This window comes from Sciurus vulgaris (assembly GCF_902686455.1).
Source record: "Sciurus vulgaris genome assembly, chromosome: 4".
Classification (NCBI taxonomy): Eukaryota; Metazoa; Chordata; class Mammalia; order Rodentia; family Sciuridae; genus Sciurus; species Sciurus vulgaris.
Window position 1 is genome coordinate 87319462 of NC_136464.1, and position 27645 is coordinate 87347106.

At 50.4% G+C, this 27645-nt stretch overlaps 1 protein-coding gene across 9 annotated transcripts; it reads left to right on the forward strand.

Annotated features, from left to right (window-relative positions):
• The first annotated feature begins 662 nt into the window (after positions 1 to 662).
• Positions 663 to 27394, forward strand: OGDHL (oxoglutarate dehydrogenase L). Of its 9 annotated transcripts, none has more exons than XM_079138009.1 (24): positions 663 to 681; positions 2901 to 2984; positions 3619 to 3823; positions 5472 to 5642; positions 9122 to 9224; positions 9640 to 9755; positions 9896 to 10050; positions 10898 to 11044; positions 12688 to 12778; positions 14770 to 14949; positions 15323 to 15451; positions 16959 to 17138; positions 17505 to 17657; positions 18229 to 18331; positions 18788 to 18916; positions 19880 to 20030; positions 21176 to 21303; positions 22156 to 22334; positions 22800 to 22871; positions 22989 to 23114; positions 23227 to 23299; positions 24636 to 24799; positions 24974 to 25128; positions 25933 to 27394. In XM_079138009.1, exons 3-24 carry the CDS (start codon positions 3620 to 3622, stop codon positions 26054 to 26056), a joined length of 3033 nt encoding a protein of 1010 aa, XP_078994135.1. In that variant the 5' UTR covers positions 663 to 681; positions 2901 to 2984; position 3619; the 3' UTR covers positions 26057 to 27394. The 9 variants fall into 9 exon arrangements, with proteins under 9 accessions (XP_078994135.1, XP_078994139.1, XP_078994140.1 ...); XM_079138013.1 differs by having other exon boundaries at positions 667 to 681; positions 2901 to 2968; XM_079138014.1 differs by having other exon boundaries at positions 679 to 772; positions 2901 to 2968; positions 3662 to 3823.
• Positions 27395 to 27645: the final 251 nt, after the last annotated feature.

Here is a 27645-nt window from a genome sequence, read left to right on the forward strand (position 1 = left end):
AATCTGAGATAAGAGGACTTAAAATACTTTTATACTGTTAAAGGAATACAGAATCCAGAAGCAATCTGACTCTATTGAATCAAGTTAAGCATGACCCCACAACACAATAATTCAGCTCCTAGTTATATATAGAGAGGAGGCTTGTAGTCACCCATTTGGAATAAATATATTGCAGAGAAATTCTCACACAGGATCATAAGGGAATATGTAAGATTCCCTGGGCCAGTGAGGGCAACCTAGGTCACCATCAATGGGAGAATGGATGGGTAAAATGTACACTGGACTTTGGGATATGCACTTTGCATGCATTATTCATCTTTTCTTCAAAACATCCCTAAGACAGTGGAACTTTTAGTATACCCATTTTACAGGCTATAAAATGGAAACTATCTTCCCCTAAACACAAACGGTTGCTTATTTTCTCTTTAGATTTAGACGACAGCACTGGGTTTGAGAGGCTCAGCAGTGACTCGGGTCACTAAGCCATTATGAGCCTCCGTTCTGTTCTGCAATCTGGGTGATCTTCATTCGGCTAGCCACAGGTGGCCTTGGAGCTGGGTGTTCAGCACGGCGGACAGCACCAGCCGCAGGGCAGGAATGGGGCGGGGCGTCAGTGGAGACGTCACGACGCGCGAAGTCTCTGGGGCGCGCACTAGCGGGCGGCCGCGTCACGTGACCCAGGTAATTGGCACTGCGCGCCAGGCTCCCCCTCCGCACAGCCCCTTGACCTGCAGCCTTCGGACCGCGCTACGGCGCAGACCCCGCCCGCCCGGTGAGCGCGGCTGCGAGTACCCCTCCTGGTCCCTGCGCCGCCTTTTGGGCTGTGTTGGGGATCTGCGTCTCAGCTCTAGTCTCCCTGGTCCTGGGAAGTCGTCACCGGCTGTCCTGAGCCGGGCCCTGCCGGGTGGTGGTGTTGGGGGGGGGAGGGTCGGGTGGAGGCGGGGAGTAAGGGAGAAAGAGAACGTGACCTTGTCTCCGCCCTTGGCTGACCGCGACCTGCTGGAGGACCCCCAACCTTTAGCGCGCGTTTGATCCGGCGAGTACAGTATTTCGCGTAAAGAAGCGACGCGCCAACAGTGGGGTTTCAGGCTTCAGCACCCGGCTCGGGGGTCCAAAGGCTGTAGACCGCCTACCTTACCTTTCATGACCTGGGGTGGGCTTGCTGCTCAGCGCCCTCCCAAAGGTCGCACTAAGGTTGGGGAGGGTCCAGCATTGTGCGCCTTTTGGAATATGCGGTTTGAAGCCCCAAGGCCTTATGGGGTAGGATCCTTATAGACGGTTTTAACTGCGGTCTCAGTTCCCAGATGAGTAAATCGAGATTCCTAGACTGGAGGACTAAGCCAGTGTAGAAGTATCTCTCCCACCCTCAGGAAGATGGGCGGGGCGGGGGGGGGGCGGGAGCGGGTAACCTTGAGGTCCCAGCAGGCAACCACAGGCATTAACTGCTCCCAAAGGGCCCCTCTCTAACACCCGCTTACATCCTTATAGATGGTTTTAACTGCGGTAGCCCAAGCCCTACTGTGCAGCTCCTCCCCACTCCCCTATCTTTTCCCATTTCTGGGCTTTATCTTAGGCCCTTACTCTCTGGCAAAGAAACCCCCTCCCCCCATTTCTACTCCCCACCCGCATCTCCTGGTTTCAGCAAGCTACAGTTGAGGTTGATTCCTGAGCAAAGCCCATCCAAGTCTCAGAGCATAAAGAGGGAGCAAAGAGAATGCAGGTTCTCTTTCGACTTCTGTTAACTGATCTTTACAAGGGGTACATTAGGAAGCAGCTCTCACCTGGGCACCTGGACAGGACTTTGTGTGTGGGAGTCTTAGTGGCAGGGGTGTCTGCATTTGTTTCCGAGACTGAGTTTCTGAGTTTCTGAGACTGGGTGACATGGTCCAGGAGGGGACAACTCCAGGAGCTGCCCCACACAACTCTGTCTGCTAGTTGACAGGGGCCTGCATAGGGTGTCTGACTCTCAACTCCTTGACACTTCCTTTTACTGTGTGAGTAGGACCTAGCAAGGCATGCTGGGGCTCTGGCTGTAGATATTGAATGCTCTAGGACTCCTGGGTCTGCAGACCTTATTGGGGTAGGAGCTGAAGTGGTGTGCTGGCTACTTGCCTGCCCAACTGGGTGAAGGCCACAGCAGTGTCCAGCGGCTGCCCCAGTGTTCAGTGTTTGTAAAACTCAGTGTTCCCACACTGGGCCAGGCTGGACACAGCCAGGCTTTGTTCTGTTTTGGCCGAGTTGTCCCTTTCCCTGTGGGGGTGGGGCTGAGGCTGGTAGAGGAAGCAGCTTCAGCCAGTGGAAAATGCATTGCCCTTAAGGGAATCTGGGATAACATCTTGATTCTACAGTTAGGAAGGCACAGGTACTGTCATCAGGATAGCCTCTTCTGCCTCAGTTTTCCTGTTTATGAAGTGGGACTGACAGGGGCCCACAGTGGATGTTGAGAGAATCAAGTGTAGTGACTGCTCCAGGATCAGTGCTTCCTAAAGTGTGCTCTTTTTAAAATTTTCAGAATGGATGGTCTAGTTTCCTTTGCTGTGTGTAGAAGAGGGACAATAAAGTCTCCTAGTTGGGTTCTTGTGGTGCTCAAGGACAGGAGCTCCTGGGCCTACTGGCAGGCTCGGCTGGTGCAGCCCCCACATTTGCCAGGCAGAGTAGGAGTTGTGACCCTAACTATCTGACCCTGGAGCCAATGCCCAGCCCTTTGAGAGATGCTGCTCTAGGGAGAGCCAGCCCCAGGCAGCCCTCACTAGGGCCTAGACACACTGGCTGATGGTGCTGGGCACACAGTCCAAAACTTCAGGAGCTGAGCATGTGGGAGGGAAACTTGAGGTCCTTGGGGCTTAGAGTCCTACTAAATTCCCTCAGTATTTTTGAGTTATTAATTTTCTACCGTTCAGACTTGCTGCTGATTGCCCTGAGGAACCCTACCCTTCCTTGTTTGAGGATACCCTCCCCTCTGATTCACGTGAGTTTGCAGAGAGGTGAGAGGGCCATACCCTGCCCTGCTGTGGGAGTTGACCCCTTGCATAAAGTCCAGCCAATGGGCTCCTAATGACTGGTGGAGCTGATGGCAGGATTGGGTGGAGATAACCTGTTGGTGGAGCATGCCTTGCCAGGGGCATTGGCTTAGGGCCCAACATAGGCAGGACCTGGGAGCCAGAATGCATATTTTCTGGGTTGCCGAGCCGTGGAAGGGGCAGAAGTCTTTTCCCCACTGTGTGTCCTTTGGTGGGGTAGTTCAGGGTCTGCACCCCACTCGTAGGCCAGGGCACCCTACACATTTGCAAGTCCTGTTCAGTGTACAGGCAGTGACTGGATTGGGGTGCAGGAGGATCTGGGTTGGGGTGAGCGGGGCCCAGCAGGGCTGGGGCTTAGGGATGCTCAGTGTCTCTTTAATGGGGTTTACTGAGCTGGGCCTTCCTGCTAAGCAGTGAACCCAGGGAAGTTGGGAGATTGTCTCATTTACCTCTATCTCATGGCCTGATCCAGATCCCCACCCACTCCATGCTACCCCCATGGGACTGGCAGGTGCTCATGAGTGAAATGCATGGTTTTTGAAGCCTTTCCCTGTCTTGGTCCTGTGGTTTACACCTCTCCTTCATCATCTGTGTTCAGAATGAGTCAGCTAAGGCTGGTGCCAGCCCTGCTTGGGGCACAGGTTACAAGATTCCTGGCTGCACGGGACATCTCAGTGTTCAACTGGCGTGGCAGGTCTTCTGGGTCTCCAGCTACCTTCCCTGGAAGCAGAGGTGGAGGTGGCTCCAGTTACATGGAAGAGATGTACTTCGCCTGGTTGGAAAACCCACAGAGTGTTCACAAGGTTGGCACCCCCACCTTGCCCACTGTGCAGGAGGGAAGTCCCTGGGGCCTGCTGTGGTAGTGGTAGTGGAGAGAAGCAGTCTGCTTGCTGCATGATCTTGGCTGGGTTTCTTTGCCTCTCAGGCTCTCAACTGTCCCTGTTTGTTAAAGGGCCTGTATTCATGTAGAGGAAGACAGCTTCATGCCTTCCTGATGATGAACTGGCTGGTGGGAGAAGGTCTTACTCAGGAGGCCCTGATGGTACCTGTTCAATCGTATCTGAAACCTTTGCTGCCCCTATGTTATGCTGTACTGTTTCCAGATACCCTCTCCAAATACCTATTGATGGTTTAAAAAATTCAGATAGCAGGGTGAAATGTGAACTTGCTGTCTCTCCCCTTTACTCACATTTCTCAAAGGAAAATGAACAGTCTCATGATCCAGATCCAAACAGTAGGACAAACCCCAAAGACACCCTCCCAGTCCACCCCCAGCTGATCAGATCCCACTCACACCGTTTCCTCAACTTTCTTTATATAAACTTATTGAAAACATAACTGGATTTTGCCTCCCTTTTACACAAAAGTAGCACATAAAAATGCTGTTTTGCTTCTTGCTTTTTTCATTTGGGAATCTGTCTCCAAATCTTTCCATGTCAGTATGTGAACAGTCATCTTTTTTCTAGCTGCATAGTATTCTATTGTGTGGGTGTGCCATCCCTGTCCCCAGGGACATATCTGGTTCACTTCCAGACTCTAGTTATCATGAACAATGCCACAGTGCATACTCTTTTGTGTGTGTAACTATCTGTAGAAAAGATTTCCCAAGGTGGAAAGGTTGGATCTAAGATGATCTGTGTGTGTTAATTTGGGTAGGTATTGCTGAATTGCTTTGCACAGGATTTGTTCCAGTTGATTCTGCTGCTGGCATTGTATGGAAGTGAGCAGAGGGAAACAATTTTACATGTTCTCCTAGAAAACCAACAGAAGTGCCTGTGTATGTACACATCTGAATTTGCTTTTACACAGACAGCAAGCCACTAATCCTCTTCTGTTTTGTCCTCCTTCCAACATATCTTGGTGATATTCCATATCCACAATAATGAATGCACCATATTATTTTTTAACACTGCATAATCTTCCAGATTCTAAATGTGCATTCATTTGTTTAGCCATTTTCCTGTTGATAGTTGTTTAGGTTGTTTTTGTTGTTGTTGTTTCTGTAAACAGCCCTGCAGGGAACATCCTTGTGTGTACACCTAGGCAAGCTTATGCAACACCTGTGGAGTATATTGCTAACAGCAGAATTGCTGGCTCAAAAAAAGAGCCATGAATGTGTAGAGTGACTGCTTGTCACATTGCCTTCCAGAAAGATCTCCTGTAAACAGTGTGTGAGGGCATTTTTCTCTAAGGTAGAAGCTGCTGTCACAGCTACAGCCCTGAACCACAATGTATAACCTCCTCTGCCTCACCACATCAAGCCAAGTCCTGAGAAGAACTGGACTCTGGGTGAGGGGGCTTAGGCTGGTTGAGAGAGGTCCTTGAAGCAGGGCCCTGAGAAGGCCCTGAGAGCTGTGGTCCCCAAGGATGCTCCCTGGGACTCTAACTGGGTCACCCCCTGACCCCTCCCAGGTCCTGACCTGTCTGTATTCTTGCTTTTGCCCTTCCCAGTCCTGGGACAGCTTCTTCCGGAAAGCCAGTGAAGAAGCCTCATCTGGCTCTGCTCAGCCACAGCTCCCATCTGTCATCCCCGAGAGCAGGCCCACAGTCTGTAGCCGGACCAAGACCAGCAAACTGGTAGAGGACCATCTGGCTGTGCAGTCCCTGATCCGGGCCTACCAGGTAAGGATCACCAAGACATAGGAAGGAGGTTAAACTGGCTCCTGGGACATGGCCAGGTGCTGAGAGAAGGGGTCTTACTTGGCTCCAGTGTCTTCTCCTTAGAGAGCCCTTCTTGAAGTTTGCTTCCAAGTGCCACCTGCTCCTCTGGCTAGTCATTGTCATGTTACCATACAGAGCACTTAACCACCACCTCCCTCCTTTCCCTTATTATTTTTGTGCATATTGATTTGGTGGCTCATTGTCTGTGTTCTGGAATGTTGTCTGTCTTTCACACACCAGGCCCTCAATACCTAGAGGAATACTTAGTAAGTGATCAGTTCCACTCACTTGAATGAGAGGTAAGTGGATTAACCCCTGGTAAAGTCTGTTTTCTCCTCAGGACTGGGCATTCTAAGAGGACAGGAACTGATATACCACAGGTGCTTCATTAGCATTTGCGGATTGAATGAATAGTTTGGTAAACAGCCCTTGCCCACCAGCTGCACACCCTAGAGACTATGGCTTTCTCATGCAGGGTCCCCAGGCTGGGCTCCTCTGTCAGAGAGACCTGGGATCTGTAATCTTACTCTTGATCAATAGGACTATTGAATGCTGTTCTGGGCTTTCATGCCATAACAAGTGTAATCATTGGATCTCTCTGGGAACTGGTGGCAACAGGCATTTCATAAGGGAAATGATGTGCAGATGGTGACACTAGGGAATCCTGGAGCTCTGGGCAGAGACCCCATGGGAGGGAGCAGCAAGCTACTGCAAGGGTTTGGGAGCAAAGGTGCATTAGCAAATGGAAATGATTGCTCTGAATGAAGCATTAGGAGCTGCAAGAATGATTGCTCTGAAGTGCACAGGATGGAAGTGATTTCCCTGTGCACCAGTTGTCCTTGGATGCAAGAAGGAAGGTGAGCAGGGTTGGGCTTCCTCACTGGCCTAAGGACTCATCGACGGTGGTCCACCCTCAAGCACACAGCAACTACTTGAACTGGTTGAACATCCCTAATCCAAGGAATCCAAAATGACTCCAATATCTGAACCTGTCTGGGCATTGGCATGACACCACAAGTGGAAAATTCCATACCTGACCTCATGTGATTGGTCTGTCAAAACATAGACATTAACAATGTTGTACAAAATCATTTTTACGTCATGTGTGTTTGAGATATAAATTAATTTTATGTTTAGACATGGGTCCCATCCTCAAAATATCTCATTATGTATATAGAAATATTTCAAAGTTAAAAAAAAAAAAAAAAAAAAAAAAAACCCTGAAATCCTAAACACTTCTGGTCCCAAGCATTTCGGATAAGGGATGCTCAACCCTGAAATCCCAAACACTTCTGGTCCCAAACATTTCACATAAGGGATGCTCAAATACACATTGTGTTTTCTTGACTGGCTGGAGGAAGAAGAAAGTGATCTAACAACTGACTTTGACAATGAAGCACATCAAATGCAAAACTGTATATTAAATACAACAACCTTCAGGGTGCTGCCTGAGGGTTTTATATTCTAGCATAGTTATCTTTTCATCTGCTCCTTGCTTTTTAATGAGCCAAGACCAAATACTAGAGTCTCTGGATTCAGGCATTGTTACTATGTCTAAAGTGAAGGAGCAGGGTAGCTGCTGGCCCCAGCCTCTTGTGCACGTGGGTGAGCTCCCACCAGGAGGGTTGTGGCCCCTCACTTCAGCAGTGAACAGCCAAGCATAATAATTTCTTAGATCCTTTAATTCATTAGGAGCTGCAAGAATGAATATTTGTTCTCATTCTGTCTTTTCCTTGTTTATTACCTGGAATATTCTATGAGGAGAAAAGTCCCTTTGTCTACTCAGTTTATGGGGAGGTACATATCGTCTAAAAAAGGGCTGGGTATAGCGGCACACTCCTGTAATCCCAACAACTTGGGAGACTGATGCAGGAGGATCCCAGGTTCTAAGCCAGCTTCAGCAACTTCGTGAGGCCCTGTCTCGGAATATAAAAAGGGCTGGCGATGTAGCTCAGTGATAAAATGTCCCTGGGTTCTATCCCCAGTACCCACTACTCAACCTCCACCTCCCAAAAAAGAAAGGCAGGATCAATGTTTGTTTTTCCTTTTATTGACCAATTTTCAAAAATATGAAAATTACATCCTTCAGAGGTGACCAATGAAGGTTTTTCATTTTTTTTTTTTTGATATCACATGAATGCACAAATTTAAACATATTTGATGAGTGAAATTAGTTGCAGATACACATTTTGTTGCTCAGGATGTGTCCTTATTCCTAGCCCTAACATATTTAGCAGACCTTTGCCCTCTGGTAGAACAAGATGCCAAAGTTCATATTGTACATTTCTGCCCAGCCCTAGAATCATCCAAGTCTCTGGGGAGTTCAGGATATTCACTGGAATTGGTTTGATGATTTAAGTGGTCAGAGCCAGGAAGTGTGTGTGTGTGTGTGTGTGTGTGTGTGTTTAGAAAGGTAACACATACTGTAAATTTATACTGATGTGACTACATACTTCAGATGTAGAACTCAGGATTTGTCCTTGACCTCATCAATCTTATGGCACCATTTCCTTTCAGAGATGCCAAAAATAGATGCCAGTGCAATGGCGTATTTGATTTTCTTACAACCCACATTCAACAATCTTAGAATTCTAACTCTGTTGCTACTGGTTGGTAATAGAAAGGAGTTTATGACTTTTTCCCCTGTAGTTTGTCTTCGGGGAATATTCCATTAGCTAATTAGAATAGTACTTCTCTGCATCTATGCCTCTAAGTGGACATTTTTATTCAGTTGTTGTATTTTGCTTTCAGTTTTTAAAGCTGAATTTTGTTTTATACCGATGTATAAGTTTCCAAAGTCAAGTCTTCAAATCAAGATATATTCTTAAGAGCCATTCTAGTCCTCTTTCCCATTTTGTTTTATCCCTATAGATAATAATTTTTCTTATGTTTTGGTTTTCTTATTTTATTCTTCTAATGCATACATTTATGTGTTCATAACTCAAATGCATGTATTTACTGATATGTCCTCTTTCCTGGATAATGGATGTTTACCATATACACAGTATTTTTTTTTCTTAATAGTATTTTGTGGCGACTAACTCATAGGAGCAGATGGGGATTTTCCTTGTTCCTTTTAACAGCTCTGTAGTACTGCCCCGTGTGGATTTCCTTTATCCATATGCTAGACACCTGTTGGTGAACACTTGGGAAATTTCTAGAATTTCACAGTTACTAATAGTACTACAGTGTATACCTTTGTGTATAGGTCGTTTCCTATTTTTCCTAGCTGTATATTGTACCTTTAAACAGTTGAGCTACTCCCACCTTAGTGGCTGATGCTGAGGTCTCATAGGCAACAGCATTATGAAACCTGTGAGGTCTGTGGAAACTTGAAACCCTGAAGCTGAAAGTGAGGGAATGGAGCTCTGAGAATCCCTCTAGGCGAAGGTCTGCTTAGCTGAGACCCAGCCTGGCATTTCCCTTTTCCCTCTTTCCAGATCCGGGGCCATCATGTGGCCCAGCTGGATCCCCTGGGCATTCTGGATGCAGACCTGGACTCATTTGTGCCCTCTGACTTGATCACAACCATTGATAAGTTGGGTGAGAATTGCAACCCTTCCTTGTTGCCCTGACAATGACTGACCAAACTGGTGCTTGTGGCCCAGTCGGGGTGGGGGTGGGAGACCTATGCCCTGTAGGGCAGCCTGAGCTCACTGTGCCTCTGGGTCCAGGTAGTTTCTCTGACTCTTACCCATCTGCTGTGTAGAGTTCCTGAGAGGGATGCATTCCTCTTTTCTCTAACTGGTACACTGCCCAGATAGCATGAGAGACTTATCTAAGCCCATCTTCATTGCCACAGGTGGGCTCTGACTCTCACCTCCTGTTCTCCACAGACAGTTTTTGAGCTTTCAGGCTAGATCCAGAGGGAGGTCTGAGGAGGTCTGGGAATGCTGCTCTTCCCCCTGACCTGATCTCCTTCTTTCCTCCCCTCTGCTGTCTGGGGTTCCTTCTTCAGCCTTTTATGACCTGCGGGAGGCTGACTTGGATAAAGAGTTCCAGCTTCCCACAACCACCTTCATTGGAGGCTCTGAAAACACCCTGTCTTTGCGGGAGATCATCCGGCGCCTGGAGGTAAGCCCAGGCTTGTGTACCCATGGAGCTCTGGAGCATCTGAGGAGAGAGGGAGGGTCCTCTCTCCCTTTTCTGCTCCAGATGCTAGGGCAATTTTCCCTCTTCCTGGCTCCTCACAAAGACTCTTTCTGTCCCCCTAGAGTACCTACTGCCAGCACATTGGCCTGGAGTTCATGTTCATTAATGATGTGGAACAGTGCCAGTGGATTCGGCAGAAATTTGAGACCCCCGGTGTGATGCAGTTCTCCAGTGAGGAGAAGCGAACCCTACTGGCCCGGCTTGTGCGCTCCATGAGGTTAGCCCCATCCCAGATGGATTGCCCAGTGTAGTTGGAGGGGCCTGCTCCTAGGCCTCAAGTAGTGAACTAGGAGGTGCCTGGCAAGGGAAGGAAGGCAGTACTGGATTGGCCTCCCCTCTGGCAGTGGGGAAGCCCTTAGGTAGAGCTTTGGAAACAGATGCTCAGTTAGTTTGGCCAAGAGCTGGCCCGGGGCAGAGCCAGGCAGGTGGGAAAGAGTGGAACTCCAGGAAAGCGTGGTAGCAGGGGCCACTCTGAACAAGGGCAGAAGTAACTGGATGTGGCAATCGGAATGAGCAGAAAGCTGTCCCCAGCATGGAGTGATTATAAGTGTCTTCTGGTGTGTGGAGGTTGCTTCCTGATTGAGGTCTCAGTAGCTGGGTCCTTCCAGGGCTGCAGGGGCTTGGAGAAGTACCTGGCCCAGGTGTTGGGGGCCAAGGGGCTTTCTGAGAGGTGAGATGTGGGCTGGATTCTGAATTCTGCTGGGAGGAGGTCTTTGAGGGCTTGGCCAGAGTACTTGGCAGCGTGGGCAGGAGGGTAGTGGCAGGGAGGAGGTGGAGGATGGCCTGTTGGAGAAGTTTGGCCAAGAAGAGAAGAGAGGTGGTATCTGGGAAGGGGTATTGGCAAGAGTCTTTGGTGAACTTGAAGGACCTCCAGCCTGCCCTGACCTTGTGCTCCTTTCTGGGTGGGAGTGGTGTGCTGTCCAGGGTGGATCCTAGATACATAGTAAGGAGATGACTTTGCTCTTCCATTGTCCTGGGCATCCAGCTCCTATTGCTAGTGAGAAGCACTCATGGGCCCCACCCCTGCCTCTCTCCATCCCTCCCCTTCCTTTTTCCCCAAGCAGGTTTGAAGATTTCCTGGCCCGGAAGTGGTCTTCAGAGAAGCGGTTTGGCCTGGAAGGCTGTGAGGTCATGATCCCTGCCCTCAAGACTATCATTGACAAATCCAGTGAGATGGGGATCGAGAATGTCATCCTGGGGATGCCACACAGGTGGGGCTGCCTTCTTTCCTGTCTTTAGCCTTGCCAGTTTCCAGGCCCAGGAGACTGAGTTGGAAGGGATGAGATGGAAATGAGGGTGTTGATAGGGCCTTTGGGTAAATGCTGTCAGCCTGGGAACACCTCAGAGACCCTAGACCTGACTTCAGTCCAAGAGCCAAATACTTGGCCAAAGTCACATGGGGCCAGGGACTAGCCAGGTGCTCTGAGACTCCCTTTCCTCTGATCATGTTGCTGACGTCCTTGGGAGGGGCAGGATTTCATGAAGGGTGCATTGTGTTTCTTGAGGTTCCTGTGGACAGGAAGTGGAGGGGCACATCCCAAGGAGGTGAAGGCAGGGCCTGAGTAGGTGGCCCTGAGTTGTTGTCTCCTAGAGGGAGGTCTCCAGAGATGAGCTGAAGGTGTGTGTCCCAGCTGTAAGCTGACTGCATGTTTCCCTTGACTTTGATGAAACCTTGGAAAGCTTACTCACCAGCAATTTATATGACAAGAGTCTGTGGGAGAAGGCCCAGGCTTGCCTGTGATCCAAGAGGCTGCTTGTGGTTGGGCTTGTCCAGGGACAAGGGACATTTGGGTGCATGGTATGGAGGGTCCCTGCCCCATGACTGGCCTGCCAGGAGAATGGGGTTTGTCTGCCACTGTCTTTGCTCTGAGGGGCCTGAAAATGCCCAGTGTCTGATCAGAGGTCAGACACAGATGGCCCAGCAGCCTGAGGTAGCATGGGCACATGTGGCTTCAGTTCTCAGGTTGTTAGAACAGTGGGAGAGGATGGCACCTGGTCTGGGCAGGGGTGGCTCAGACCCTGGTGTGGTGGTGCTTGGCAGGCATTCATCTGAGGAGGACTGTGGAAATAAAAGGGCTATTCTTAGCCAGGCCAGACCTCCATGTGGGGATGGGGGCCCTGAGGCTGAGGGACATTCCTAGGGCTCTGGTAGTCCCACTGAACAGGGGAGAGGCTGACATGGAGGAGTGCTGTCTTTCCTGCAGGGTCATGTAGAACTTTGGGTCAGGCCAGGGGTCATTTTGGGTCTGGGGCTCTGGGGGGTGAACTTTGTTTGAGCCACCCTGTGCATCCCCATCAGGCTGGTGCCCTTCCCTAAATTAACTGCCCTTGATAAGAAGTTCAGGCTGGGCTGGAAATCCCTGGTCCCTGGCTGCCCCAGACCTCAGCTACTGGGACAGGTCGTCCAGTGGTAATTGCTGATCTGAGTGCCTCCATTCTGCTCTAGGATGCTGCTGGACTGGGCTAGAGGGTCGTGTATGAGTACCTCTGAGGCATTAGCAGATTTAGCTGGAGCAGGGACAGGTACCAAGGTCCTGGGTTGGGTCAGCTTTTGGGTGGAGGAATGAGTGGGCATCTGCCACGTGGCTGGGTGGCTTTCTGCCCACAAGGGTCTCCTGAATCACTGATGTGAAGGGTGTCTACCTGGAGGGAGCTGGCTGCCTGGGACCACTCAGATGCCTAGTAGATTAAGGCAACATGAGAGGTCTGGTCCTTACTTGTGCACCACTAGGGAGGGTTCCCCCACCTCATCTGGTTCTGGTAGGTTCCAGGTATACAGGGAGAATGATGATGCTGGGCCAGTGGGGGCAAGTGGACTTGGTGTCAGGTAAGAGCCAAGCCCCTCTGTTTCCAGGGGCAGGTTGAATGTGTTGGCCAATGTGATTCGCAAGGACCTGGAGCAGATCTTTTGCCAGTTTGACCCCAAGCTGGAGGCAGCAGATGAGGTGGGTGCATGCCCTGGTTACTGTGTCCCTGAGAGAATCTGATATTTAGAAGGTGGAATAGGGAGGGGCTGGGCCAGGAGCCTACAGGTGAGATAGATTTTGACATGGACACATGTGGAGAAGAGTGGGAGAAAGTCTGCAATATTTGATCACCAAGGCTTTGGAGAACAAGTGTTGCCATGAGATGGCTGGGAGGGCCCTCTGATAATCTGGACCAACCTCCTGTTTCTAGCTAGGTAAACTGAGGTCCAAAGAAAAGCGAGGACTTTCCAGAAGTTGCTCACTTCAGCTTGTGTCTATGCTTCTGTGCCCAAAATTCTGTCCACCACCCTGGAAGGGCCCCTCACTTGTTTGTTTGCCCAGGAGAGCCTTGGGAGGTCAGAAGGCTTCCTGCATCTGTGGGTCAGCAAGACAAGCTTTCCTACTCCCACCCCTCCTAGTTGGCATGTGTATTGTACATGCTGCACACCCAGTCTTGGCCATGCTAGCCCCTCAGCCCCCATTGCTTTCCCCCTTTCCTCTGCCCTCTTCCTCCTTCAAATTCCTATTTGTTTCTCCTTTTGGTGGCATCCTGGTCTTCTTCTGGGCAATGAGCCTGTCCCTTCCTCCTCTGTAGCCTCTGTGTTCATTTACCCTTAGTACTATTTTCTTACTTTCTTTATCCTGCCGTGTGTGTGTGTCTTTCTGTCTGTGTCTGCATGCATGCATGCATGCGTACATATCGAGTTACATATCTGTTTTCCCCTCCAGGGTGAGGATAAGAACATTGTCTCCAAAGCCCCAGTATCCAGTTCCACAGGTGCTTGATTTGTTGAAATAAGGCACATTAAATGACTGCCCCAAGGACATTGAGTACATTCTACCTGAATAGGATCCAGAATCCACATCTGCTGGCTCCCAGCCCAGGATCTTTCCAAAGTCCTGTTCATTTTACTCAAGCACATTCAACTCTAAGCTTCGTTTTTTTCCTTTGTAAACTGAGATAAAAGCACCTGCCCCAGTATGGTCATGAGGAAATGAAGAGGCGGTGGTGGTGTGGTGGTGGTGGGTGTGTGTACACTTTAAAACTTGACTGAAAGATAAGTTTTTAAAGAATTATTAAATTTTTAGATTGAAAAAATATGAGCACTGTTTTTTAAAAAGTTAAATTGCAAAAGAAACATGAGCAATGCTTTAAAAATGTTTACAAATGAGAATGTTTCCTCTGTGAGACCCCATTCCTAGGGCCAGTTTTTGCGTGTGCGCGCTTATGTTTGTTCTGAGGTATGTACTTCCAGCAGTATCCCATGCAGACACAAATACAGTTAGTCCCTCACAGCCTTATTTGTAAAAGGCCTTGGAGCAGCCTGAGATGCCACTGGCACCTTGCCGTCCTCACTTACCAGGTTGTCATTGTCTCATGCCAGCACATGTGTGATACCCCACACATCTTAACAGCTGTGGCATTCCCTGTGAGGACATTAGGTCACTGTAGTGACCTAATGTCCTGGCACATGTAGCAAGTGAGTACATTGGTTAGATGGTGTCTGAGAAATGCAATGGCCAAAGCTAAGGAGATAGGACCAGCAGACCCTCCGGGGAGCTTGTAAACATGTTGTATGCCTGCTGTGGCCCTGTCCTCACATTCACTCTTGAATCTTTCTGTCTTTGCCAATATAAATACCAAAATGATTTCATTTAAACATATCTTTGTTATGAATTCATTTGAGTATCCGTTCACATTTTTGAACCACTTACAATTTCGTTCTGTAAATTCCCCTTCCTGGTTTTCACTCATTTTCTATAGGACTTTTTGGGTTTTATCTTACTGATTTGTAAAAGCACTTTACACATTGAGGATCCTGACCTTTTGCCTGTACCTGTCTTGTAAATATTTTCCTCACCTTGATTGTTGTCTGCCTAGCCTAGTGTGGGCTTGAGTGTCTTTCTCTCCCTCGACCTGTTTGGCATGGGGTGGGGGTAGGTTCATCATGTCCCACCTTGACCTTCAGGGTTCTGGAGATGTCAAATACCACCTGGGCATGTACCATGAGAGGATCAACCGCGTCACCAACAGGAACATCACATTGTCACTGGTGGCCAACCCCTCCCATCTGGAAGCTGTGGACCCTGTGGTACAGGGGAAGACCAAGGCAGAACAATTCTACCGTGGGGATGCCCAGGGCAAGAAGGTATGCTCCTAGCTAGGCCTGAAGGTGTTTTATGAGGTTGGCTCCCAAGGGCGGGGCTATAGGGGACTAGTTCCTGGGAGCTGGGCTCAGAGGACCTGGACTCCAAGGACCTAGGCTCTGATGTCTTGACCCCAAGAGACTGAATTCTGGGGAGCCCTCTCTGAGGGCCAGTTCCTTAGGGATTGTTCTCTGGGGACTTGAGCCCAGTAGGGATGGATGCTGGGGACCTGTGCCGTGTTGGGTAGGGGTCTGGAGACCTGGGCCTGGAGAGGCTGGACACTGAGGACCTGGGCCTTGGGTCTTCATGGTGGAGGAGGCAGGGGGCTGCACATCCTGGGGCACAGGCCCTGCTAGCTTATACCCTGTACTGCAGGTCATGTCCATCCTTGTCCATGGGGATGCTGCCTTTGCTGGACAGGGTGTGGTCTATGAGACCTTCCACCTGAGTGATCTGCCTTCTTATACCACCAATGGCACCGTGCACGTTGTTGTCAACAACCAGGTGAGGGGGTGGGCTCTATGCCAGGCCACATGGCTGTCACTGGAAATTTAGGTGGTGGGTTGATAGAAACAGTGAGATACCCCTGGCTCTCACCCCTCTGTCCCACTGCCCTGCCACTTACTGTCATGTAGTCTCAGGCAAAGTACCTGATTCCCAACCCCAGTGTCGTGGTCTATAAAATTGGTAGATACATTTGTTTGCATGCATGTTTGTGTATGTGTGTGTGTTTGGCCTTCTGTATCTGCAGTTTCTGCATCCACAAGTTTAGCTGCCTGAAGCACAAATACTCCCAGCTGGGCCAGGCACAGTCGTGCACATCTGTAATCTCAGCTACTCAAGAGGCTGAGGCAGGATGATCACAAGTTCAAAGCCAGTCAGCCAGTCTGGGAAACTTAGCAAGACCCTGTCTTAAAATAAAAGAAGGCTGAGGATATAGCTTAGTGCATGAGGCCCTGGCTTCAATCCCCAGTAACAGAAAAAATTTTTCCAAGGAAAAAAACTGAGCCCATACAGAACATGTACAGGTTTTTTTCTTGTCTTGTTCCCTAAACAATACAGTATTAACAACAATTTACACAGCATTGACATAGGTATTATAAGTCATTTAGAGATGATTTAAAGAATACAGGAAGATATGTGTAGGTCACACACAAATATGATGCCAATTTATTTAAGAGACTAAAGTTTTCCTATCTGTGAGGGTCCTGGAACCAGTCCCCCACAGATACCAAGATACAACTGTTCTTAGCACAGAGAACTTGGAAGGAATACAACCCAGAGGCTGTGTATGTAAGGAGATGTTGCCTTTAGCTTCATCTGAGCAAGTTGGTTTCAGATCACAGTGTCACCTGCCTTTGCTTGAAGGCAGCTGTTCTTAATAAGGGCTTATCTATGAGCGTAGAGGATGAGCTGCTTTATTTGCAATGTCATTGAATCTTCTTTGGGTAAAACTGCAGACAGGAATTTAGTGAGCCCTTTTGATAGATGAGAACACTGAGACTTTGGGAATTGAAGTACATTACCCAAACTTGTGTGGTCACTTGCTGGTGGACTGGGCTTTTCCAGGCCTGTGTTCCTCACTACCAATGTAGAGAAGTGACTGATGGAAAAAGAAGCAAGCATAGCTCTCCCAGTGCTCTGCTATCCCTGTGGGTGCTGCTGTCATGTCTGATTGTGGGTCTGTTCACTATTATCCTTCATGTCCTATATTCTGGGTACCCCTGATAGACCCTCCACCCCAGTTTCTTGACCCACTGGGTCTCTGTGTAGCTAAAGTAAATAGAAACTAGGGCTTGGAGTACAGCTTAGTGGTAGTGTGCTTGCCTGGCATGCACACAGCCCTGATTTCATCCCCAGCACCACAAAACAAACAGAAAATGGAGAACCACTGGGTGCGGTGTCACATGCGTGCTGTCCCAGCTGCTCATTACTATTACTATTAATATTACTATTAATAATAATAATAACAGTAATAAAGAGGTGCTGCTGGTTCCTCCTACTCCTACAGATTGGCTTTACCACGGACCCCCGAATGGCCCGCTCCTCACCGTACCCCACTGATGTGGCCCGAGTGGTCAATGCACCCATCTTCCATGTGAATGCAGATGACCCAGAGGCTGTGATATATGTGTGCAGTGTGGCAGCAGAGTGGAGGAACACTTTCAACAAAGATGTCGTTGTGGACCTGGTGCGTCTCAGGGACTGAGGCCAAGGCAGGGGTGATGGTCCCTCCTGGCTAAGCTAAGCAGGCCTGATGGGTTTGGGGTACTAAGGCCAAGGCAGGAATGAATGACCTGTTTCCATTGTGTGAGGCAGGCCAGGCCTTCAGAATCTTCAGCACTAAGGGCTGGGAGTGCCTTTTAGACAAGGTTAATGCCACCAAGAGCTATCTGTGTGCAAAGTCATGGGCATGGGACATTTGTTTAGTGATAGGTGATAATGGGTGCTTTGGAGAACTTCAGAGAATCTACCCTGCCTGGATGTGCCCCAGTTTTGCAGTAACTACTGAGCACACAGCCTGGGGCAGGGACTGAGCCCCTGGCTGCCCCTGCAGGTTTGTTACCGCCGGCGTGGCCACAATGAGATGGATGAGCCCATGTTCACACAGCCACTCATGTATAAGCAGATACACAGACAGGTGCCGGTGCTGAAGAAGTATGCAGATAAGCTTATCGCTGAGGGAACGGTCACCCTGCAGGAATTTGAGGTGGGTAGGTGGGTCACATGGGCTCTGGGAACAAGTCTCAGAACTGGGTGGGGATTTTGGAGTGGTTGCAGATATCACCAGCTCAGTACTAGGCACAGGGGATTTAAAGAAATAGTCAATGTGGTCCTTGTCCCCAAGAGTCCCCAGTTATCAAAGTGGACAGAGAACTAACTATGCAGTTATAGCTGAGTGGGATGCAGCAAGTGCTATGATACAGGAGAAGCCCAGCTTCAGGCAGGAGTCCCAGGGGCTTCCCCTAGGAAGGATCCCTGCATTGGGTTCTTCCCCCAAGTCATCTATAGACATGTTGGTCCTTCCACATTCAGGGAACTCAGCAAGGGCTGTGTTTCTTGGGTCTCCCCTTAAGCCACTTGCTGAATATACCGTGGGCCCACCAGGCCTTGGAGTACCTGTCTTCAGGCCTGGGCTGTAGCCACAAGGTCCCTTCAAGCTAGGAGGCAGAGGATTCTAGAACTTGATGAAGGGGACCGGGGCTATGAGTCTGGGCAGATGGAGACACTGACTGCCTAGGGCATCACTGCCTCCATCCATATCTTCATCCTGATTCCAGGAAGAAATAGCCAAATACGACCGGATTTGTGAGGAGGCATATGGAAGGTCTAAGGATAAAAAGATCCTTCATATCAAGCACTGGCTGGACTCCCCCTGGCCTGGTGAGTTAGTGGTATATGGCCTTGGGTTCTGGTACAGGGATAGGACTGAAATGGCTTTGGTCAAGAGCTGTCACTGCCCAGACTAGATGCTGAAGCTGTGTCCTGGATGACCCCCAGGCTGTGTGGGCCCCATTCCTGCAGGTCAAGGTAGGCTGGAGCAGAGGGGTGATCAGGTGTGGCTTGTTGCTCCCTGGAAAGGAAGGGTTGCTGGTGGGGGGCTCAGAGGGCCTCCCTGGAGGGGCAGGGCTGGGTCAGATGTGACCCTAGTTCCTGGGAGAGTGTGGGACAGGTAAAGGAGTACAGCTGTGGCTCTTCAGCTGTGGTAGGTCCCATGAACATTCCAGAGCCAGTGGGGGTAAGGAAGCCATAGCCCCTCAATCCTGGAACAGCAGGCTCACCAGCAGCATCTGAGCCTCACTGCCATCCAGATGTGAACAGAGTCTCTGTCCCTCTCAGGCTTCTTCAACATGGATGGGGAGCCCAAGAGCATGACGTGTCCTACCACAGGCATCCCTGAGGATGTGCTGACCCATATTGGCAATGTGGCCAGCTCTGTGCCCTTGGAGGACTTTAAGATCCACACAGGTGAGGGGGCTATGTAGTCTCCAGCATAATCATTGTCCCAGACCTATACCACGCCCTACAGGGAGACGAGTTGTGACACCAAGGGAGACAGAATGGCGTGTCCCTGCTCAGCCCCTTGGTAGGTTTGCTGTGCTCTTGAAGTTTCGTTTGTGTCCCTGGGGTGCCCTTGATCTTAGGTCCTTTCAGGGTGGATGTAGGGAGTCAAGCAGATGTGGATACCATTGCAACTCCTTGCCAGGGACCAGTCTTACATTGGCACCTTGGATTTTCCAAACAGTTGCTGGGGGACATCACCTTGGCCAGGCAGAGGATCTGAGAAGCAGGGGCTTCAGTGGTGGAGGTGGTGGGCCAGGACTCTGCTGGCAGGGAGGATATGGGCCTACTGCTGCCCTGGCAGATGCCCAAGGGCAGCCCCACAACTTCTTGGCTAGTGAGCCTGGCTAGCACACCTGTTGCCTGTGGCTGCCGTGGCAGCTGTAGGGCCACTATGACTATCGTAGGGTAACTGTACCTTCTGACCAGTCCATCAGAGTTCCAAGGGAGCTCCCTCACAATGTGCCTGGAAACCAGGCATTCTGGGCACTTGCTGATGATGCTGATTATGTCTGGGGCCGAATGCCCCTCGCTGTGCATAGCACAGGGTATTTGTACGTGTGCGAGACTCAATTCTAAATGCCTTGCTAGGGATGTGATCTTGAGTTCATGACTTTCCTCCTCTGAGCCTCAGTCTCCTCTTCTGGAAAGTGGGGACAGTCCTCTTTGTGGGGTTGCTGTGAAGATCCTGACTCAGTGCATGAGTATCTGGGATTGGCTCCTTGTCTCATAGAAAGGGATTGGCCATTTCAGGTGGACTCATCATACAGGCTGGAGGCTGGAGTAGGGGGCCAGTGCCCTCCTTTTACACTGAACAGTTACCCAGGGCCTTTGCCTCAGCTGTCCTCGGACTACCCTTCTCTCCTGCAGGCCTCTCTCGCATCCTGCGTGGCCGTGCAGACATGATCAAGAAGCGGACAGTGGACTGGGCATTGGCTGAGTACATGGCCTTTGGCTCCCTGCTGAAAGAGGGCATCCACGTGAGGCTCAGTGGGCAGGATGTGGAGAGGGGCACATTCAGGTAAGAGCAGGGCCGGCTCTGGGTCCCAGATCCCTGGGCATTGGTCATGCTCCCATTGAACCTGTAGGGGAGCTCATGCCTCAGCTATGCTTGGGGTGTCCCAGGATCAGCACAGGAGATCTGGACTAGGGGCTGGCCTTTCCTCTTCTTCCTGGACCTGATCTGGGGACCCAAGGAAGACCTCTTGTCTAGCTGAGGTTTTCACAGCTAATCCCATCAGCATCCTCAACCCCCAATCAGTGCCAAGTCATCAGAGGACTGCTGACCCCTCTCTGATTCCCCTGCAGCAGGTTTGCAGAGCTCATTTCTTGGCCCAGGCTGGTGACTGATATCTATCTTGTGGTCATCTCTGGTCCTAGGATTCTTTATTTTTATTTTTTGATGAACTGCTGTCAGGCCAGCCTTCCCTGTCTTACTTGTTGGATCTCACACTTAACTATCGTCAACATCACATTTTCCTGGGTTGGGGCCCCAGCTATTTCACATCCTGACTAACTCAGTACCATTTTGGCAAGTCATGCTGGTGTGGCTTCCAGGATTTAACCAGCTGTCTTTCTCTTGTCCCGGTTCCTCATCTCTGCTGGCTCTGCTCCAGCCAGGGTCCTAGGCAACTGCTTTGCTGCACCCCTGGCTGCACATCAGCCCTGCCAGTGTTCAGCCAGGTCATCCCCTTCAGGTACCAGCATCAGGTACTGCATGGCAGTTCCTGTATCCTTAGAGGTTGGACAGGGCAGGCAACGTAGCAGAGGAGCCAGCAGGATGGACAGTGGAATGGTGCCTCAGAGGTGTGGCTTCCTGGGATCTCAGGTTCTGCCTTGCTTCTGGGAGATCGGCAGGGCAGGTCTCATAGGGTCCCTCTGTGAGTGAGAAGCTGGAACTCAGGGAGGTGCCATGACTTGAACATCTTGCTCCTGACCCCCTGGTGCAGTGTGGGCAGTGGGCAGTCCAGGGACAGGCAGGGGAGGAAGATGGAGAGGGGAGGGACCAGCTTGCTATGGCAGCTGTCTTGTCATCATTCTATGGGACCCTACAGGTTTCCTGGGATGTTGATGAAGGCTTGCTTGCCTCTAGCTGCCCAGCTACCTTGCTTTGGAACTGGTGCCAGCCTACCTGCCCTCTGTCCCTTTCCTGGTCTGTCTCCCCAGTCACCGGCACCATGTTCTCCACGACCAGGAAGTTGACCGGAGGACGTGTGTCCCTATGAACCACCTGTGGCCTGACCAGGCCCCCTACACCGTGTGCAACAGCTCTCTCTCGGAATATGGAGTCCTTGGTGGGTTAGGCAGGCCCTGAGATACCTGGCGACCAGAGATAGGCTGGGAGGGAGCTGGGTTCAGGGCCTGGGAAGGCTGCAGAACTCAGAGACTCCTGAAGGGTTAGGTACTGGGCTACCCCCAACTGGGGACATGTGGGAGATGAGATTCTGTCCTGTCTGGTCCCCTCAGGGATCTCAGTTGGAGAGCCTTGCTTACCTTGTGTGGGCTTTGTTTATCAGAGCCCCTTCTCTGGACACCAGCCTTAGTGGGCTGGGACAGAAAGCCCAATAGAGTCCATTGTGGAACATGGCTACTGACTGGCCTTGCTGCCTCCATGCTTCTGAGCCCCATCTTGCCTCCTGTGCCCTGCACCCCAGGAATCCTATACTGAGGACCCCTCCATGGGCTTTGGCTCCCCTGAGTATGTCTGCTATATATGCTTTCCCTCAGCTCAGCCATTAGCTAGAATGCTTCCTCCCTCACTCCTCAGAGTTTAGCCACCTGCTCTAGGAAGGTGCCTCTGGGCCTATTCCTCCCCCTCCTCATCTGTACCTCTGCAGGTGAGGAAGGGGGTTTTTTGGGGGTTCTTGGCGTATGGTCTCTGCTACCTCCCAAGTATCTTTGGCCTTGGTTCCTGGGCTAGAGAAGGCTAAACCTGGCCATGTATAATGTAAGGGATAAAGGTGACATCAATGGGCATGTTGTTGGCTTCCAGAAAGACATATCCTGGCCTTTGAGTCCTAAGGAATCCCTGGGTTTTTCCTGACCTGTTGGGAAGGATGGACTTGGTAGGAGGGCTGGGTTTCACTGGACCAGCTGCTGTTTGGTGACAGTGGACTGCAAGCCCTATCTTGGTATCTTTTGTTTAGGTTTTGAGCTGGGCTATGCCATGGCCAGCCCCAATGCCCTGGTTCTCTGGGAGGCTCAGTTTGGTGACTTCCACAACACAGCCCAGTGTATCATCGACCAGTTCATCAGCACTGGCCAGGCCAAGTGGGTGCGGCATAACGGCATTGTGCTGCTTCTGCCCCATGGCATGGAGGGCATGGTGAGGGCTGTGGTTGCTGGTGGCTTGGTGGGCTCTGGTGGGGAGATCCTTGGCCCATTGCCGGGTTGGGAGGTTTCTGCCTTCTATGGTCCTAGAGTACAGGGGTCTGCCTTATGGGCAGGGGTGGGAAAGGCTGAGACAGGGCTGAACCTACCCCTTTCTGGTGTGTGACCTTACCCTCTCAGTCCCTCACCTTCTGCATCTGTGTCTCCTCGTGAGCTTCTTTCAAGATGAGTCCTGACAGAAGGTGCTCAGTCAGTGGCAGCTGCTGAGAAAGTGTAACTTCTTGCCTCTTCCTGTTTCCCTGCATGTTTACACATGCTGGCCCTGGGTGGATCCCCTCTGCAAATGCCCTGCCTGCTCTTGCCTCACATTCCTGGTTCTTCCTTGTAATTCAGGCTCCAAAGTGAGGGCACTGCCCCCAAACCTGGGGTCCCAGCCTGGCCATCTCATATTTGCTTGCAGGGCCCTGAGCACTCCTCAGCGAGACCCGAGAGGTTCCTGCAGATGAGTAATGATGACTCTGATGCCTACCCAGTGAGTTCTCCCACCATGTCCAGAACGGGGCCACCCTGCTGTGCCTCAGGGGGCCAGGGTGAGGGTGTAGTGTGTAACCTTCTCTAGCCACTATCTACCTCCCCCTGGCCTTTGCAGGTATTCACTGAGGACTTTGAGGTGAGCCAGCTCTACGACTGCAACTGGATTGTGGTGAACTGCTCCACACCTGCCAGCTATTTCCATGTGCTGCGCCGGCAGATCCTACTGCCCTTCCGCAAGCCAGTGAGCTGAATTGAGCCTGCCCCAGTAGCACCTTTTCAGTACAAGGGTTGAAGGTGGGAAGTCCTGGACAGGTGGGAGACAACTGATCGCTGGGCGTGTGTTTCCCTTCCAGCTGATCATCTTCACGCCCAAATCTCTGCTGAGGCATCCGGAGGCCAGGTCAAGCTTCGACCAGATGGTGTCCGGTATGTGCCAAGTCTGGCAATGTTGGATGGCCTGAACTGGGGAGATGGTCTACATGGGGCCCAGTGACCTGTGCATGGCTCCTGATCATGGGACTCAGATGTTCTCCACTCTTGTCAGCCCTATAGTGGCTCTTCTTCTGGTCCCCACTGACTATGGAGTTGGGAGAGTGTCAACCTCCCAACTGTGGTCAGCTCTGGTCACTTGTAATGGAGCTGCAGGGCTAGAGGTGCTACTCACTCTCCTTAGCCACCAGCAAGGCTGACCTGGCTCTTCCAGAGTTGCTCAGAGGTTGGAGGCCAGCAGAGTGCTACCTAGTTTGCTGTGCACTCTCGTTCATTCATTAATCCATCTTTTCACTCATGAACCTAACATACATTACTGGCTTTGGGGACCTGGCTCCCCCTGCAAGAGCTCTCAGCCTTATTTACCTGGGGGATGGGGATCAGATAAAGCACACAAAGGACCAGTGCTGAAATTGAGAGGTGATTCAGTAGAGAATCAGGGAAGAGCAGGTACAAGGCACTGAGGTTGACAGAGTAGAGCCCCCTTGGTAAGTAGAAGGAGGGGCATGGACTAGCCAGAAAGGGCCTTGGTGGCATGGACAGGTATTTGTTTTATCCCCGTGTGTCTGGGTGTACCCTCCAGTGTGGAAAGGTGGCTGAAGTGGGCAGTTCGGAGCTCCTGAAATGGGACTGGACTGCCTGGTCTGACCAGCTGGTGCTGACTCCTCCCCTCTGCAGCAGTTACCCTCTGCATCAGTGTCCTCACCTGATCACTATGTGGGGACACAGTAGCAGTTTCCTGAAAGGTTTTGCAAACTGCTTGATCTGGCACATGGTATGACCTTTGGCAAGAAAAATGGGCAGGGCTTCAAGATGTGAGCTGTACTGTGGATCTGAGGGAAAAGGAGTGCATAGTGGCTCCTCAGTGGCTACTCATCATCCAGTGTGGTGAATGGGTGGCCGGGGTGCCATGCAGGGAGTGGGCACCACTGGAACCAGCAGATTTGCATTTGGGCAAATGATGGTATCATCAGATCAGTCTCCTTTAGGGGCCCCTCCCACTGTATGCCTGATAACTGGCACCATAAATATTGTTGCCTCCAGGGCTCTGCCCTTGGCTATAGTTCTGTCTCCAGCCCTGACCTTGTGACATCACGGGGTGTCCTCTGTCCCTTGCTCTAACTTTTGGATCAAGAGTAGCCAGTTGTATCCTTAGGCTTAGGGGGCTCCTTAGTCTCAGCAGCCAAGGAGCACCTGGGGATGTTGGGGATGTTTTAAGAGCTGATGCTTCTCTGTGTACTAATGCCCCTGCTATGCCATATTGGTCCTCCAGGGACCAGCTTCCAGCGAGTAATTCCTGAAGATGGGGCTGCAGCACAGGCTCCTGAACAGGTGCGGCGGCTCATCTTCTGCACGGGAAAGGTATACTACGACCTGGTGAAGGAACGCAGCAGCCAGGGCCTGGAGGAGCAGGTGGCCATCACACGCCTAGAACAGGTATGCCAAACCCCTCTGGTCATTAGAGTGACAGGCAAGATCAACTCCTAGCCCCGGCTCTGGGCAGCATACCAGGCAGGGCCAGAAAGGCCTGCTGAAGGATGGCTCCTGTCCTGGGAGTCCTGGGCACACTTCCCCTCCTCAGCTGTGCCCCATTTATTCTTGCCTCCCCAGATATCTCCATTCCCTTTTGACCTGATCAAGCAGGAGGCAGAGAGGTACTCAGGAGCGGAGCTGGTGTGGTGTCAGGAGGAACACAAGAATATGGGCTACTATGACTACATTAGCCCACGCTTCATGACCATCCTTGGCCGCACTCGCCCCATATGGTACAAAACTTGGGGGACTATTTTTTTTTTTATTGTAGACGAATGGGATACATGTTGTTTCTCTGAACTTGGGGGACTATTACCTATCCTTTGCTTCTGCTGGGATTGCCTGTGGCTCTGGGCTTGATGGCTCCACCTGTTCCACTGGCTGTGCTACTTGGAACTGGTTTCTATTCTTCTTTGAGACACATTTGAAAACTGGGAGTTGAGCCCTGTAGTCCCTGCTGGCTCCATGCACTTCCCTATCAGGGATGGAGCATCAGCAATACCACTTTTATACAGAGTAGACCTTGTTTTTGTTCTATAGCCAGAACTGAATTATAGAATCTTCTGCATGTCTCAACCTCCATCCTTTGAGCCTGACTCCCTTGTGTAGCCTCTCTGAACCTTTTCATCTCTGCAGCAGGATGATGATAGGCTTAGACCCAATGCACAGATTAGCCCTCTGAGCTACATGGTACATAGTAGCTGCTCAGTGCTCATTGCTTATCTTTGGGAAGATGGTGAAGGGATGTGAGAAACTCTGAGAAGTTAAGTGTATTTGCCCCCAAAGTCTTTGAATTGTGTCCTCATTTGTTTTCCTCGTGGACAAATATAGTGACATAGAGAGGGCACTTTCTTCTTCCTCTCCTGTAGCCGGGTGGCTAAGTTTGCCCCAGACCCTCAGCTTACTGGAAGTGATGTCCAGACAGAAAGACAGGTCCCACAGCTAGGCCACCTTTCCTCAGATGTATGCCCTGTAGTCCTAGTGTGAGTTTGGGCTGAGGCCAGGCCCAGCCCTCCCCTTAGCTGTCTCTCTTCCAGGTATGTGGGCCGTGACCCAGCAGCTGCACCAGCCACTGGAAACAGGAATGCACACCTGGTGTCATTGAAGAAGTTTCTGGATACTGCCTTCAACCTCCAGGCCTTCGAGGGCAAGACATTCTAGAGTTAGGCAAGGACTGCCTGGGTCTTGCTGTGGGATCAGTTGGGGACTTAGGGGTCCTGAGAGGGGTAAGGGCTACTTGGTACCCCAGGACCAACCATCCTTATGTAGCAATTGAGGCCAAAGAGTAGGCTTTGGTACTATACCAACTTTGGCTTTCATGTTCACTTCAGAATCTGTAAGACTAAGAAAGTCAGAGGGGTCTGATAAAGGGGATATAGTTCTAGAGTATTCCCCCAGCTTCCCTGATCTTTCTGGAAGGTTTTGTGTGATTTCTCCATTTGTGTTGTTCATGTCTCAAGACTGTCAACAGGAGCCCTTGTGTCACTGATCACTCCCATCCTGGCAGACCTGGATACCACTCACCCCATCTGTGTTCATCTGTAGATTCAAAAGGATGTTCTCTTTTGTGCCCTTAGACGTAGAGATTTCAGCAATAACAAACAGGTGAAGCAAAACCATGCTAGGAGACTTACGTGTGCTCTGTTTTATGGGGCATTCTTAAGAGAGATGTCAGCTTCAGTGTGAGGTGCAGCAACAGCTCATGTGTACCAAAGTAGAAAACCAAATAACAGGAATTTTAAAAAATGCTTAAGAGAGATTTGTCGTTTTTGTTTCATGTTATAAAATCGAGGGAGGAACATTTGGTGTATTCTGAGTAGGGAGTGGGGAGAAAGAGAAAGATAAACATGTAGAGGACAGATTTCCCTCCAAGCACGAGGCATTGTTTGAAAGGCTTTGGCTTCATCCCTACCCAGCTTCTGTTGGTTTTACTTCCCACCAAGATGCTGAGGACCTGTAGCACAGAGACATTCTGCTTTCTATAAATCATTTCTTATTCCCTTCCCCAGGCACTTCCTCTGTGCTAGATGCTGGGCACTGGGGTGTGCTGGCAAACTCAGGAATTCAACTGGCTAGATGGAATTTTTTATTTTATTTTATTTTTTTGGGGTGGGGTGGGGTGCTGGGGATCAAACTCCAGGCCCTGTAACTGCTAAGCACACACATTCTACTGTTGAACTACACCCTTAGTTCAGTGCAAGTGGTTTTAATTCACTGAGTTAAGGGTTATGCTGGAGGTAACAGAGTGTGTGCAAGTCAGAGAAGGCTCCCTGGACGAGATGGTGTTAAGAAAGTGGCATCTGAAGGGAGATGAGTCTCCCTAGAGCAGACCCAGAAGTACTAATCAGGGCTGGCATGGGGCTACATAAAGAAGAAAACAGCCTGAGGTTGGACAGGGGAGTGTTAAGTGCTGTCAGCCTCAGATCCAGCTTGGGGTGCACTTTGAATTCTACTGCAGAAGCATTCTAAGTGAAAATAAATAAAGTAAAAATAATTACAGCTGCCATTGGTGGTATGTCTTCTGTGTCCTGGAACCTCTGTGGAGGGTTTTGCATGCCATGATTAAGTGCTATTTAACTTCACCTGTCTTAGAAATATGTTCATTTTATAAATGAGGAAATCAAGGCCCAAGGTCACTTGCCTAGGAAATAGTGGTTTGGGACTTGGCTTCTGTCTATAAGCCCATACTGCTTCCCTCAGGCAGAAAGCTCTTCCTGAGTTGGGCATGTCTGTGCTCTCCCTATGGCTGT

What these genes read in the sequence shown, in the direction of transcription:
- OGDHL (XM_079138006.1), top strand. An exon ending in AGATCATCCGGCGCCTGGAG is followed by an intron (nt 9,756 to 9,895) that starts GTAAGCCCAGGC and finishes CTGTCCCCCTAG; the next exon opens with AGTACCTACTGCCAGCACAT. An exon ending in CTCGGAATATGGAGTCCTTG is followed by an intron (nt 21,304 to 22,155) that starts GTGGGTTAGGCA and finishes TCTTTTGTTTAG; the next exon opens with GTTTTGAGCTGGGCTATGCC.